The following is a 16,292-nucleotide window of genomic DNA, read 5'->3' as shown; positions in this document are numbered from 1 at the left end:
GACAGCAAATACAATTATTTAGCCAAATAATAGAGTAGTAGAGTGCAGGGAGCCATCACTATTCCATTCCAAGTCCTCTAATTTATAGCAGGTAAGCCTTGTATTATTTTTTCTCACATGCATATCAATGGAAAGGAACTAACTACACTGCTCCAGGGCTAGTTTAGTGTTCAGGACAGAGCCTAGTATCATGCAAATCTGATTTTCTCCAACACAAATCTAGATCATCTCATTCCATCCCACCACAGTGCGCACATCACCATGGAACACTGTAAGTCCATGTTAGTACAGTAAGGGGGCCCCTACTCACAGACGGTCCTCTCTACTCACATTCTAAGGCAGGGTTGGAGAAACTGTAGTCTATCAGGTACTACTGATACACAGCTCCTGGCATGCCTTATCATCAGCCAGGTTTACAAAGCTATTGGAAGATGTGCTCAGTAACACGTGGCAGATCTGACATTCTCCAATATTTAGCTAACATTTCTTAATCACTCTCCCAGGGAATAATTTCTTCTTTTGCCAAATACTGTCTTAAAATATATGATTCAGCATCTATTTCAACACTTTAATATAGAATAGACATAAAATTGTAAATGCTCATCAAGAAATTCATTCCCTTTTTCAGGTCTAAAATAGTGTATCGTTCCCATGTAACAAAGAACAGTATTAACTAGCAGCATTAATTAATGCATATTATTTCTGATATATGAAGTCATATTTTAAATGATGCAGGAGGTATAGTTTTGTTTTTAACTTTAGCAATGAGAAAATATACTCACTTTTTGCAATGCTTTATTTGGAACAAATTATGGTAATCTAAATAACCACCAAAAAAGTAATAAACAACCAACATAAAATGTTACATAATATTAAACTAAGAAAAAAATCCATATTAACTGCGATTAGTGGAATGAAGCCCAGACAGATATAAGATTTCTGATATTGTAATGGTTGCCTAATCCCAAATACTCAGTCTCACAAGCTCGAGCTTAAAGATAACTGATTTATTAAAGGAATAGTATGCAAATACAGAGAAAGCTGAGAATGACCAAAAACGTGCCAAATACAAACTTAAAAGCCTTGCCTTCAATCCAGTCCCGCCCCAAGCACCCGTCAGCACGCACCCCCTCCCAGGTGCTAGGAACCGTTACACGCACCTGGGAAAGTAACCTTGAATAGGATTGCAAACCCAAACATACATTCCAAAGTTCTAAAACAAAGCAGAGCGCAGGAATGGAAAAACCCAGAAATGAGCCAGGCGGGTATACACGGAAAACGACTTGACATGTGAAACGTTACGATGTTAACAGAACATTGAAAGGGGGAACATGACAGATATTCAGGTAACAAATTAGTGGTTTAACTTCAGTTTTTTTTAAGATCTAAAGAAACTTATATGAGCTCTGCTGTAGCCAGATATTTCAGTAAAGTTGACATTTATCATTACCAGTGAGCATGAAATGAACAGCAGTATTTTTGAGACATAATACAATTCACATATTGTTTTATTGCTGCATATGAAAGATACATTTTGCTGAATTTGATCTGAAGTTTACTGCAGATGTAAACAAGAAACCTTCTTCCCCACTATAGGTGTACAGTATCTATCTGATAAAATCAACTATGGTTCACTAAAGGATACGCCATAATGATTTTTTTAAATCTTCTAGATGTCCCTATACTTATTTTTGCTACAACTAATACGGCCACCCCTCTGTCAAATCACTTGAACAGGAAATTATACAACTTCATGAACAGGAGAAATTGCTTAGACTACCTTTAAATATGTCATACCCAACAGTTTACAGAAAATGGTGATAACAGCTTTTTTTTTTAATGGGCAGTTGTGTTTAAGGAGAACAGAATCTACCAGCAAATACAATACTGCGAGTTTTGTTGTGCTTAAAGAAGTAAAGAAAAGGATGATTAGCATTAAATTCATCTTTGTGTTGTAGGATCCGGTATCCAGGAACATCTCGAGACTCTGCTCCTTCTTCAGTTACTTCCAGAAAGACTTTGTGAATTACCTTAGACAGAACAATGCCTTTGGACTCTGACATTTCAGAGAAATCTGATGCATTCTCATCGAACATGTGAGTCATACCAAGGCTTTCTAAAATGGGTTTGAAGTCATATTCACTTTCCACTTTGAATTTGGGGAGAAACACATTAACTCTACTGTTTGCCATCACACTAGGATTGGTCCACTGTACCAGCTTCTCAGGGGTGAGCTCCTTCTCAAGCTAAAGATGTAAGAAAAACAGTAGGTGAATTAGAGTATCAGCTCTAATTGGATACTGTATTATTGTGTTGTACAGTATTGCACTGTATTGTATTATTGCCCATTAGTCATACACAGAAAGCTGAAGTGGAATTTGTCAAGCAGCTGGCAAACCACTGATCATAGATGAAGGAGTTTATTTAATTTAGGTCAAAATTAATTTGGGCCAGATCTATAGTGGTCGTGCCTTCATCAATACATGCAACAGTTCTGTGATCTACCATGACATTATGTTTTTGCCTGAGGACTGCTGCAAATTGCATTAATACAATTGTAATATCACTGCTGGAATGCTACTGACTGTTGAGATTTGAGCTAACAAATCATTCCTCCATCCAGTCTTGCTTTTCTTTGTTAATGTAGGGTCCAAAGGATATGGCCCTACTATATTCAATGAACTAAACAAATGGCTGTAAGACACATTAGGATATAAATCTATTTCTCATTCATTTCTAATCAGACTATTTTGAAACATGCAAGGAAGAGAGTGATTGATATGCATCTCTCCAAAGAATACTTTGAAATTAATCCAAATACTTATTTCTACCTGCTCCAATCCAGTTGTATCATCCTCTAGATCTTGAGGTAGTAAGATAAGCATGCTTATATGTTTATTATGACATGGGACTTCCAGAATCTTGGTTTTTAAATCATTTATGTAGCCCAGGCATAATGTAGCTTCCAAATTCATCATCTGCACAGGTTTGCTTTCCGTCTAGTAAGGAAAAATAGAAATTGAAAGTTCACTTAAATACCAGTTGTGGTCAAAATTCTTGATTTTGTGTTCATTTACCTTCATACATTGAAAAAATGCACTGAGAACAGAACTCAAATGTACATTGTTAAATTATTACACAGTTGAATGTAAATGTGTATACTGTAAAATAAAAGTGAATTTTTTGGGTAAATAATGTAATAATCCAGTCCTTCCATTGGATTATTAAAAATAAATAGAATTTTTAAGAAAAGTGATACTGTGTGATTAACAGAACTGTATTTGCTTCTTTACAGTCATGCACGTGAGAATATTAATTTCAGCATGTTATTTTGTGAAATCTAGTGCTGTATTTGTTAGCCTAGAACTGGATCTAGATTCATAGCAAGAGTAGACAATACAAATTCTAGGATGGATCCCATGTATTTTAACCCATTTGAAATTCTGGCCTGGATTGACAAATGAGTTTGCTACAAACAAAGGGAGCCAAAGAGAGATGAAAGGTGATAAGGAACTATTAATCAAAATGGTGACAAAGAGTAGCTAAACTTTGTAAAGAAAATGTAACCTATCTGACATTGTCCCCAAATCTTTTTGCTATTCATAATATGTTAAAGTCGTATTGTATTTTTACCATCTTATAGCCTATCAGTTTTAACTACAAAAGGAACATTCTGATGTCTCCTAAACATGTCATATGGTTTTTTGAGGGTTAGACCATAAGTGAACCATTATGACACATTCACAGTTTGGATCATTAGCGATACAGTCACTCATTACAGCTGATTTTGGATTGTGCGAATAGAACTAAAGGCTGATTTAAAACTCAGAAAGAAACTGGAGGCTTTCCTGTAGCATTTAATTTTGGTGTTAAAAATTTCAGGTTGTTTCTTCCCGTACCTTGCTTATTCTGAACGGACATTCCTTGGTTTGCTCCACAGGAAACTTCTTCATCCAGTTTGTTATAAAATAGGCTGCATTTATCAGTACAATCTTGGTCTGGTCATTGACACTCTCCTCAATTAAAATGTTCTCCATTTTACCTGCAGATACATTGGCAAAAATACTTTATTAGAGATGTTACCACAGATACAGGGCAAGAACCAGCCAAAGTCATATTTTCTAGGAAAAGGCAATTCTGGATACTGTATCTACAGAAGAGTTTAGCATTACCAAATTATATCTTTGGCAAAAATTGGTTCAGGAGAAGAGGAAAAAGACAACTTTAAAATTAGAATACCTGAATGCCTCAGGAATGGGCTGAGAATGAGATTAAGGCAATGTCATAGCCAGAAAAAAACCCAGTTACTGGGGATTTTCATCCCTTGGTTAGGGAGGAGTGAGGAAGAATCTATCTTGGCACTAAATGCATACACAGTTCCTCCTTACATTTGAAAAAAGTATTATAGTATTTTTTCTATTTGCCTACCATAAGCACTGCGTGCCAAAAGATCTTGGTTTATTATCCTGAAAGGTTTTCAGATTGCTGAGAGCTCATTTATTGAATACCAATGAAAAGTATTTTTAAAAAAGCCTAACCTCTCCAGGGGAGTAGTGACTTCCATTTTAAAAATAAAACATATTCAAACTTATTATTGGTATAGTGGTAGTATTATTAGCATAGAAACCATAACTAAGCAAACATGTAGTACGATGAGCTCTATCTATTTCTGAAGGCATAATCCCTGATTCAAGGACATCCCAATTAATGACTTAAAAGAGATCACTTGATAAAGAATGCACTTGCCATCAGTAAGATCAGAAACAGATTTGTTGATTTGCAGCCTGGTGTCTTCTGCTTTGTCTTTAAAATCTGCTACTTCAAATTCTGATGGAAAGGGTCTTTTGACAGAACTGATAAATTCCTGAAAGAGAGAAGGCCCCGGGTTAAGACCTAGTTCCCCACTGGTAACATGAAGATCGAGGGTGTTGCTGCCAAGGGCAAAATTATAAAATACATGCATGTGGCAATTTTAAACCTGAGAGACAACTGGGTGGGGGCTTTGACTGGGATTCCACACCTGCTAGCACAGGAGGCTGGAAACCATCAGACAAACTAGGCAAACAGTTTTGGGGCCAGCTGGCAATTTCTAAGCCAGACCTGCACAAATTATAATATATGAGTATATATGCTTTTGTATTTCCATGAACTAAAGCCAAATATGTCAAGAGGCCCAAAATGTTGATGGCTCTTGCTCTTGTGCATTTCATAGCAAATGTCCATTTACAAATCTGCACCAACTGCTTTCATAGTGAATTGAAATTAAATTAAATTAAATTAAATTGGGTATAAATAGCTTAACCTAGAGCACATAGGTTATACTGTAACGAACTTGAATGGGCTAGGATTTCTCCATGATTAAATATGAAAGAAAATAATATTAACGGAGCAAAGTCAAAAACCGGAATATTTTTCAATTTGACATACAATATTACCCACAGAGAACATAATGTAACTTCTATTTTAAAGCTGTAAAAACAATGAGAAATCACTTTGATTCCAAACATTAAACATTAATATATGATCTCCACATCAGTAAAAGTGGCATTGTATCAATTAATAATATTCGGACAAATGATGAGCCACTTCAAAATTCAAGAACACGAGCAATTTGAAGTCAGATAAATATTTATTGTGGCATATGCTTGAAATAGGTGAAGATCAACTTCAAATATTCCTCAGCATATAAAATGAAGATAAAGAGGAAAATGCATAAATTAACATTAAATAAAGATGAAGCTGTAAGTGCAGGTGTGTTTCCAGCTGATATTCCTCAAAGGAAATTTGTTTGGAGACCTCTGGCAGCAGAAAAGAGAGAAAATCAATTTTCATTCTTCCCCCAACCCCCTGGATTCTCTCAAAATTGCTTTGGTGGATCTTTTCCTTGGGATGTGGGAGGGACTTCAATGGAAGATCAAAAAAACCCCAACCCTCCCTTTTTATTCTACTGCCTGAAGCTTCTAATAACACCTTCTGTCAGCAGAAGGGCTCAATTTGGTACAACCCAGTGTATGACAACTGAATTTCAATGGTTCTTACTAAAAACACAAATGTAATTAAAATCCTGCAGAAATTCTAAATTGGGCTGCAGTTTCATGCGTCACTTTTGCCATCAGCAAGAACAATTTCCATGGATGGAACTCTCAGCTCTTTATCAGCCTTACTGATATCATATTTGAAGAAACTGTGCTTCAATCAAAGTTCAAATAAACTATTGATCTAATAGTCTAGTGTAATTCTCTCTAAATCATGGACATGAAGGGAAACACCTAACTGTAGAAATTTTGATTGAGCATCTATCTCTAAATGAAACATACTCTATTTACATTAAAATTGTATTAAAAAAACCCAGCTGAACAATATCATTTTAAGGCAATATAAATACAAGACTTAATATAAGTCTTAATAAGCTACACTTATCTTAAAGTATCATATTCATTAAATTTAAACTTTAGAAAAGCAAAGATAATCATAATGTAATTAATAATTATGGAATTTGGACTATAACTGCCAACCAGCGAGAAACTGCTATTATTTCTTCCTAACTTACCATAGTAGGATTAAGAGATTTTTCTACATAGAGCCGCTTAACCATTTTTAATGAATAAAATGAGCTAAGTTTGGAAGCATCAGATGTTATTGTCTGGAATCCAAATGGAATATCTTTGACATCTTCTAGATGAAGTCCCTGTTAACGAAGAAGTATCAGTTTAAATATTGATTTCAGTAAAGATTTCTACCATAGTGCTTCCAACACAATCAGATGAAACAAATCTTTTCAATCTGATATTTAGTCGAGCTTCTTTTTTCCCATGCAGCCAAACAGAAGCCCCTGAGAAGCATGCTAGTAGGGCATGAAGAGTGAAGCCTTCACCAGCAACTATTACCCACAAATAGCCTCTAATCCAGAAGAGAATATATAGTCATCATAGCTGGTAGCCTTTGTTAGCCTTTTCCTCCCTGTAGGTGTCTTCTCCCCTTTTAAAGCCAGCTATATTGGTGGCCGACAATATAACAAATTTTCAATTGCAAATTCTAAGCAATTTTACTATGTTTTATGTGAAAAATGCTTCTTTCTGTCTGTCATGAATTTCCCACCATTCAGCTTCACTGGGTGATCAAAGATCCTGGGAATGGGAAAGAGTGGGGGGGAAAGGCTATATCCACTCTTACATTCTTACCAACCTTGCTCCCCACTTCACTGTTTTCTCTTCTAAACTTAATAGGCTAAATATTATTATCTTTCCTCACAGAAGGGTGGAAAAAACTTCCCTATCATTTGAGCTGTGGTTTTTTCCCCATCTGTTCTAGATATGCAATTTCCTTCCTTCTTTTATTTACAGTTTTCATATCCTGCACCCAATCACTAGGAGTCTGGGCAATGCAGAACAGAGCAAAGACAGGGGAAAAAAGTTAAGAATATACATAAAATAAAGAATGGAACCTAACAACTTCTAGAATTGTGGTGATCAAAAAAGACAGTGGTTTCATTTTAGATCTGAATAAAGATATTATTTTAGCAGATTTATTTTTAACCCTTTTCTTATGATTCCTAACGTGAGATTCCATCAAGATATCCATCAGGTTATTTTACCATAATCCCAAGATTCCTTTCCTGGTCAATTACTATTAATTTAGCCCCATGAATATATATGCAGTTCAAACTGATTGCCTCGATACGTTAATTGCAAGATTAACCAGTAGGTTGCTATCCCAGTTAAATACTATAGATTTCAGCTATGGGAATTCTTTACAAAAAAATCAGGATTGCAGTTTTTGATAGCTTTAATTAAGAGATTAATCAAACAAAATTGAAGGCTAGAATCCTAAGTAAAAGTGTGAGGAGCTACATCCTCTTGAACCAAGAAAATACATATGACAGGAGATCCACAATTTAATTTCCATAATCTACTCTAAGAAAAAGTGTGGCTACTTCTAGGCATACCATTTTACATAGTCCAAGTGGCTTTCCTTAATATTTCCTTATCGACTGTGTGGTGTCAAGATACCATTGTTATGAATTAGTTCTAGATTTAGCCTTAGATAAAGTGAATAAAGTAGATAAAGTAAATAAAGTTCTGTGAAATTGTTTTATAGTGTGTTTTATATTGAAGTTTTATTATATATTTATTGTTCTATATTGTAAACCGCCCAGAGTTCCTCCACTTGGAGGAGATGGGCGGTGACAAATTTGATAAATAAATAAATAAACCAACCAACAGCAGCATCCACAGCAAACTGCAATGCCAAAATGTCAACCCACACGCCGTTATGTCATTGTGCAAATGCAGCCCTACTAAAGCAGCAACACCAAGAGGAGAGAACAAGAACAACAAAAGGTTATAAACAATAGGAAATATTTATGGCACCTTTCAGGTTCTGTAAACCTCTTTTTCAATGCCAAATATGTGGCAATGCTCTCTTTGTTTCATCTTAAATTTTCCTCTCTTTATTTCCTGCCTTATGTTTGAGAACCTTTGCTGCTAAACCAAGCCAAGATTTTTCTACCCGTGCTGTTTAATGGAAGCACACAACAATACTTGAATTTATAGAAGGGTCAATCTTCATCTATGTAGCAATGTAAAATAGACTTTTTATATACAACAAGCAAGAGTTATGTTAAAAGTAAACATCCTACCTGTTTCATTTGGGTTGCTGTGTCACCCTTAGCTGCTTTATATGCTAGAGCAAGAGAGGTTGATGTGCAAAGTGGAGCAAAAATAATATTAGCAGTTTTGTCCATTTCACACAGTTTTTTGAATAGATCAACCGCAAAAGCCGTATTTGCAGCTTGTATAGCATCCATAGTTACGATTCTGAAATCAAAGAGGAAATAATTAATCAACCAACCAACCAACCCTATGTATGAATAATTGATACTTTCTCACCATAACCCCACATACTAATAAGCATTGAATGGCACTGCAGCCTCACAACACAATTTAACAAATGTTCACTCTGAAGTAAGTATCATGACATTCTACATGTGGCATGTATGGAAAGGTGGGCACAATCTCCTCTCATGTTTTCTTGGGTCAAAAAGCTTTCAGTCAGTCCCTACGACCTCTTAAATTATCTGATCACAACATTACAGCAAAAGACGAACCCACACAGCTGGCAAAATTTCTCCTCTTACAGTTCTGGAAGCTAAAGCAGATCTATCAAAGTTCCAGATTAGGGCTGCCAGATGTATGGCTGATTACTTTCCCTTATCTCAGTGAAACTTAAAGCTTTCTTCCTAAGAAGTTTAAAAGTTTATGAATATAATCAGACATCCCACTGATACATATAATATATTCTTAGCTTACAGATACACACACACATGCATGTAATTTTTTCCGAGAAGCTAGAACTTTTGAATTCATATAATGTGAGAGGCATTGCTGTTGGGAGTTGAAGTTTTCTGTGGATGGTGTGAGCATTCCTGAGAGCAGGAATTTGACCTGGGCAGTGATTACTGAAGTAGGTTTTATAAATATAGCAGAAAGGAGATTTATTTAGAGGGAAAATGTTACAGGAATAGGCAAAGCCCAACATCTAGCTAGCTACATCCTACCAGGAAGAGATTCAGAGAGCATGTGCTGTGTGCATTTCAGCCTGGGGAGGAAAAGGCAGAACACAGTGACATCAGATTAGCAATCTTAGTCAAAGAACAGGCAAAGTGACAAAGAGGGGCACAGATAAATCTTTAATTTACACACTTTATTTACACACTACTGTGTTCTTTTGGTCAGTACATCATAAGGTGTGGAAGAGTCAGTGCCATCTCCATCAAATGCCACCTCAGAACTCTTTCTTAAATTCATACTTTATTCCTTTAAAAGACACAGAGTGCTTAAGTTGTGTCTCTACCAAGCAGTTAACTAATGCTCTGTTTTATGGTTATGTTATGTTATGTTATGTTATGTTATGTTATGTTATGTTATGTTATGTTATGTTATGTTATGTTATGTTATGTTATGTTATGGATATAACCATCATTTTCTTGACCGAGGTGGTAAAATCCTCATGTAGGGCTCTCCGTATCAGTGTTAAAACAAAGTCTTCTGAAAATATTCCCAAGTAGAAATCATAGGTCACATGAACACTTAGTATGACCCTGGACTAGAACATTTCCCACTAGTGGTAAGTCTTCACAGAATGCATGTTTTGTCTCATACAAAAGAATTATTGTACAGTCTGTGGAAGGACTGTGGCCACTTACACCTTGGAAAAAGTTCTCCAAAAAGGAAATCTTAACAGTTTTCTGAACATGCAAAAGATGAGGCATGTCAAAAGACAACCAAACTCAGTAACTACTGAAGAAAACAAAATATGCTAATATATTCTTGCTGTATGTGATCCACAGAAGTATTATTCCTTCTCATGCCACTAGGATAGCATGAAACGTACTACACTATATGGAAGAAGGCAATGAAAAATCAGCAGCAGCTGAAGAAAGCAAAACATGCCAATGTTTAGATGCATAAATCTTAGTTGGTTGCAGATGTATCTCCATCTAATTTGCCCTCTTGAAAGCCTTCCCTGGGAAATGAACAGCAGTATAAAAAGACTCAGCTATAGACCGAGACACCATATTTAACATCAATTTCCCAATGAAGCATTATTCAAAGAGAAGAACATGAAGCTCTTAGTAATTGGAGAAGCTCAGTGGAGTGGAGTCAATGCATAACTGACGTATTACTTAAGGAATTTGAGTGGAAAATTAGGCTTAAGTCAGCATCTCTTAACTAATTGCTCAAGGCATAGCGGCATCTTTGAAGTGCAGCTAGTTTGAAACACACCCACATTTTACAAAGATGCCTGGGATGAGCCATTCTGCTTATTAAACTTGCTTCTTCTCCAGCAGAAGTTTCTTTTAAAATTTCAATTAAATTCACTTTTAAGCACTGGTGATTTGAGGCTTGTAAGATCTTGGGGTTTTGTTTTGTTTTGTGTTGGTTTAAACAGAACCTCCAATTCTACTACCTGCAGCCTAGTACAACAGTCATATATAGAATTAAAGAATTCTGAGCTGAGAAATATGATTGAAGCATAGCCATCTTTCCACACAAAAATCATTCTAGTCTCTTCCTAAAGTATTTCAGCCATGTAATTTATGATAGCAGAAGCTGAGAGTTGTTATTTCCCAAATTAGGGAATCAGAAAGTTTGCCCAGTCTAAATCACTAAACAAATCTACCAGTGCTTCTGCTCACAATACCAAAAAGAAGAGACAAATATTTCATGCTCTCATCTTATGTGGGGGGGGGGGGGGAAGAAACCTCCATAATTTATGACTCACTAAGCTGAACAGACAGCCCACTAACTGGCTGTTATGGTGGCTTGCCAGGAGCTTTGACAAGCGGTCTGTTTTTACAATTCCAGAAAAGCACCAACATAAGATCTATTAAACCCTGGATAGGCAGCCTTATATGACCAATAATTTTTGGTTGACTTGATGGTTCACAAGCTGTGCAGTAAAGCATTATAGATCCAGTATTCACTTTACTACTGCTGTGTGTAATCCATAGAAGTATTGTTCAATCTCATGCTACCAGGATAACATAAAAAGTACTCAACCATATGGAAGATATACCTTTGTTTTCCATGCCAGCACTATCAACCATATATACTCAAGTTTTACACAGAGATGAAGAACAGCCAGAGCATGGGATTCTCTAGAGAAGGCTATGGCTTTTCATATTATCCCATCAACACAGGAAAAAGTGATGCTGGAATAGTTTCTACACATCATGAGGATAATGGGAATACTAAGCTTTATTTTACATTCATTCAGTATACTTATAGTCTGCCTTTTTTCCATGACAAAGCAGAAGGAATAGCAGCCATGGAGTCCACAGGGATCTCCCACTGAGGCAGGGCCACAACTGGTGGGGGGGGGCATGTGCCCCAGGCACCGCGCTGGGGGAGGCACCAAAATGAGTGCTGGGGGGGTGCCAAAATGGGCGCGGAATCCATATCTGCCCCAGGTGACACATACCCTAGTTGTGGGCCTGCACTGAGGTCTTGACCCAATCCAGATTTTCTTGGCTTCAGCAAGACAGCATCATTGCTGCATCATGTTCCTTCAAACTATGTCATGCCTGAACAATGATCCTATAAGGTCCATTACCAGTATGAGACACTACTGAGTTGGATAATCTCCAGATTCTTAAAAATAAGGTAACGAGGATAATTTAGGCTTCAAAAACTACAAATTACAAGAAACATACAGACTGGCATTGGCTCAGGCTCACTGGCTACTTTTTGGATTCTGAAAGGTTGACAAAACATGTAGTAATTCTCCTGGTGCTTTGGTCTCATGCTACGTCTTAACTGAATTGTTTTAGAGAGAAGATTTAGAAGCAGGGATGACTCCACCATCAAGGAGAGAGAAAAGCAATCGCTCCAGGTAGCAAATGTTGGAAGCGGACAAAAAGGGAAGGGAAACAGCTCTATGGCACACTCTGCTCCCCCTTAAGCTGCCTGCTTGTGGAGGTGTGAATGCAAAAGCAGTTACATAAACAGCAGCTTAGCTTGAAAAAGAGGAGGGAATGAGAAAGAAACTCAAGACTGCCTCACCCTGATTGAGAGTGGGATGAGAAAAATTATGCCAGGCTTTCAAAATTCTGTTATTATACTCCATAACAATGAAGTAGAATTCGAGTACTCCTTGTGGAGTCTCTTTCCTGACCTGGCCTACCTCAAAGGGCTGACATGTTTTGGGCCATGTTAATAATTAAGTTTGTTCAAGTTATATTCTGATGTAGAGGGAATAGCGAATGGCCTTGAAGGACGGAAGGAAAAGCCACTACCAAGGCCACGGTCAGATGAGCAGGGCTCAAGCCTGGGCCAGGAAAATAACTTGAGAAAACATCTCAGTCAGCCCCCCCCACCCCCCATTCACAGGAAGATAAAGTGAGGGAGGAAGGAAGTGCATTCAGATTTGCATGATTCTGTTACTGTATCTTTACAATAACATTAGTACTCCCTTCCTCAGACTCCACTGAGTTTCTTCATGGAGAAAGGGAAAGAGGATGCAAAACAAATGCAAAGCCCTCCTGATGCAAACCTTAGACTCATCCCTTCCCACTGTCCTCCCTGAAAGAGTTAAAGAGTTGGGAACAATCATCATGGGCCTTATATATTTGTAATCTTCTGTTTATAGAAATACAAGAACAGACAAACCCTAGCCTTGCTGAAATGAAGATCACCCTTAACATCCTCTTAGCTCCGAACAGCATTTGTTATTTGATTAACAGTATAAAAGAAGCTGAGTCAAAGGCCCACACCTCTGTGGAAAATGTCATCTGTAGTCAAGTTTCTACTAGCAATGTTGTAGACTGTGCGTGATTCCAGATGGACAGCTATTAACACAACCAGTGAGAAGGCACTAGGCAGCTATTCTACCTTAAGTGGCTTATCTGAGCTCGGAAAAAATAAAGAGGTGATGGGGAGAGAGAGAAAGAGAGAGAATAGTGTGGAAACACAGGAGGATCACAGACAGAAGGTACCATTTTACCTCCCTTAAATTCTATGATTGGAACAGGAAAATTGCACAAGGAAAGTCTTGTCTTCCATAAAGTAGATGTGTGTATATATAAGGTTATTCACCACCCAATCAACTGGATTAGAAAGCTTATTATTTTTGTTCCACATTGTAAGGTGTGATTTTCAAAAATCACTTGCTGAAAAGCAAACTATACAGGTTAGATCAATAACCCTGCAAACAAGGAAGGGAGCTATAGCAATGTTCCAGAAACTGTTCACTCTGAAATCTATTGACCAAATGAAGTTATGCTGAATGGAAAAATCCTTCAATTTCTCCTGCAGTGACCCCCTCTTTTTTATTTTCAACCCCACTTGGCCCTTTAGAAGGAATCCTGGGCAATTGCTTAGACAGATGACAAAGGGTTTAAAAATATATTCCACACTTACCTCCCTGTGTAGCAACTCTACTCCCTGAACCGAGGAAAAAAGATGTAAAAAGCAGAGCTGAAAGACTCGTGTTACTGGTGACACTATGGAGCACGAAGACTGTGCTCTACTAGCTCACCTGAACTCTGATGCCACTCCCTCTTTTGTGCTTCTGTTTTCTCTGTCTCTCTCTCTCTCTCGCTATTAATCATCCCTTTTGGCATTTTACCCATGATAGGATTCACACTGAACAGGCAAAGCAAAAAGTTCCCAACAGCTGTAACATGCTCCAGCAGGATGAAGCCATTTTATGAAAGTTCCTTTCTCACCCCTAAGAGGTTCTGGTAAAGAGACTAAGGAGTAGTGTAAGACCAGACTATAAGGTTACGGACTCTTTTCTAAATGTGTTCGGGGTGAATTGGCCCTGAAATGTTGCAGCTGTCTCAAAAAGGACAAGACTCTGCCCTAAAGAAAGGAAAAAATAAACATAAGAGCATGGTGAAACAAATCTGATTTTTCCACTTTCAGCCTGGCTCAGCCTTCTGTGGTCATTAAGAAGCCAAAAAAAAAAAAAAACCTGCTGCCTGCTAAGAGCTATTAGTGCAGCTGATGCAAGTGGAATCAGCAATGTTTTCTGTCCAAAGTGGATTCTCAAGATGACTCATTTGAATACAACAGAAAAATACAATTTAGCATTAGAAGACCGAGACTAGCTTTCTCCAGGATCATGCACTCCCCCATCTTTTCCGGCATGGGCACAAGAATTGGAATTTTTACTTCCCTTTACAATTAACCACAGCTTGCTGGGTCATCCAAATTCAGACAGACTCTAATCTTAATTTCAAAACCTAGTTCTTGAAAATTGTTTTCATGAACCACAGTTAGTTAAGATTAATCTCAACAGTTAAGTTTAATCAAAGTTTAGTGTTCAGAAGAAATGGTAAACTGCAATTAGTCCAAAATAGAAGTGGAAGTGAATGTTTCTTGTCTCCTTCTAGCAGCTATTCTGGAAAATGAAATGTATACATGCGTATAGGGGGAATTCTGTGGTCATTGCTGAAATTCTAAATCACAGATTACATCTAAATGTAGCCAGTGTGTAGAAGTCTGATTCCCGCTAACAACTACAACAGCTTTTTTCCTGCCGAGGCTCACTGCAGCATGAAGTGGATTGTCATTCAAGAAAGGGTATGTAGATAAAGGATTAATCTCCCTCTTCCAGATGAAAATTGTAATTCCTTACCTTTGGGGCTATTTTCAGGAAAAAATGAAAAAGACATCAGGGGTATATGTTTTCAGTGTCCCTCAGAAAAGTATTACAGGACATACATCCACTGAAAAGGGCGTGCAAAATTTTACAAAAGGAAAACACATGGATGTTTCTAGGTGAGAACATTCTAATGCTGAACACAAACATGCACACTTGAAATCAACTCTTAGCTAGCGATCTAGCACTATGTGAAAACTGCAGCCTGTAATCAGTTTGCTCTGTCTTCAGTTTTCATGCCAACTAATGCCTTGCCACTCCCTTTGAAGTGTTAGAGCAGTTTGTTTAAACATGTTATGAAACATTCTCTTCTTCCAACCTTACCTTAGCAAACTTATTCGAATATTCTGGAGCATATCTTCATCCTTAGCTATTAATCAACCAGCAATTGTATAGATATTAAACTGACTGCAAAAGTCTAAATGCAGTGAAATACCATGGTTATCATTATTTGCTCTGGGTAAACTAGTCTATGCATACAAAACTGTCTATTACCAATGGTGCTAACTGTAATAATTATTGTACAGCTGTATTAGGCCAAACCGGGCAGCAGCTTGTTGCTATAAATGACCAGCGTTAAAGACCACATAAACATTATTTGTTGCTTCTAGCATCTAGTGCAAAAAATGCATGTGTGAATAAGCCACTGAATTGTTATTATGGCAATTATAATTCCTTACTATTCAATGCAACCTCAAAAACAGTATTTGTAGTTGGAGGCAGACAAAATTGCATGATATTTAAGTGATAAATAGTGTGGCCATGTATCCCTTGCATTGTTTCTCCGTCTAGTTCTAGTTTTTAGCTCACAGAGCATTACATTAGGGAGATCAACATGTTTATTACCAGAGTGCCTGTCAAGCCTATATGATTTGGGGTGGGGGGGTCTATCCATCAAACCTTTAATTGATCATCTGATTATTATAAAGTATTATAAAGTAGTTATGATAAATGCTCTTAATTTTAATCTTGAACATATCTAAAAGAAAAACTCTGGCATTTGGTCCTTGTTTGGTTTGACAGACAACAGAGATCAACTGCAATCCTATTCTGCACTGCTGGCAATAGATTTCAGCATGGCACACTCTAAATAAGATCAGGTAGTGTCATGTTCGCCATTTCAATGT

The 16,292-nt window shown here is 37.2% G+C and overlaps 1 protein-coding gene across 1 annotated transcript; it reads right to left on the bottom strand.

Moving 5' to 3' along the window:
• Window positions 1-1,739: 1,739 nt before the first annotated feature.
• SERPINB5 (serpin family B member 5) lies at window positions 1,740-13,990 on the bottom strand. The gene is made up of 7 exons (XM_063300206.1): window positions 13,920-13,990; window positions 8,639-8,816; window positions 6,551-6,688; window positions 4,747-4,864; window positions 3,900-4,042; window positions 2,832-2,999; window positions 1,740-2,246 (listed from the first exon to the last, which is right to left on the bottom strand). Exons 2-7 carry the CDS (start codon window positions 8,804-8,806, stop codon window positions 1,854-1,856), a joined length of 1,128 nt encoding a protein of 375 aa, XP_063156276.1. The 5' UTR covers window positions 8,807-8,816; window positions 13,920-13,990; the 3' UTR covers window positions 1,740-1,853.
• Window positions 13,991-16,292: the final 2,302 nt, after the last annotated feature.

The sequence above is a fragment of the Candoia aspera genome, chromosome 3, assembly GCF_035149785.1.
Source record: "Candoia aspera isolate rCanAsp1 chromosome 3, rCanAsp1.hap2, whole genome shotgun sequence".
Classification (NCBI taxonomy): Eukaryota; Metazoa; Chordata; class Lepidosauria; order Squamata; family Boidae; genus Candoia; species Candoia aspera.
The sequence above is the reverse complement of the archived record's forward strand: the minus strand, read 5'-3'. Positions and strand labels throughout refer to the sequence as shown.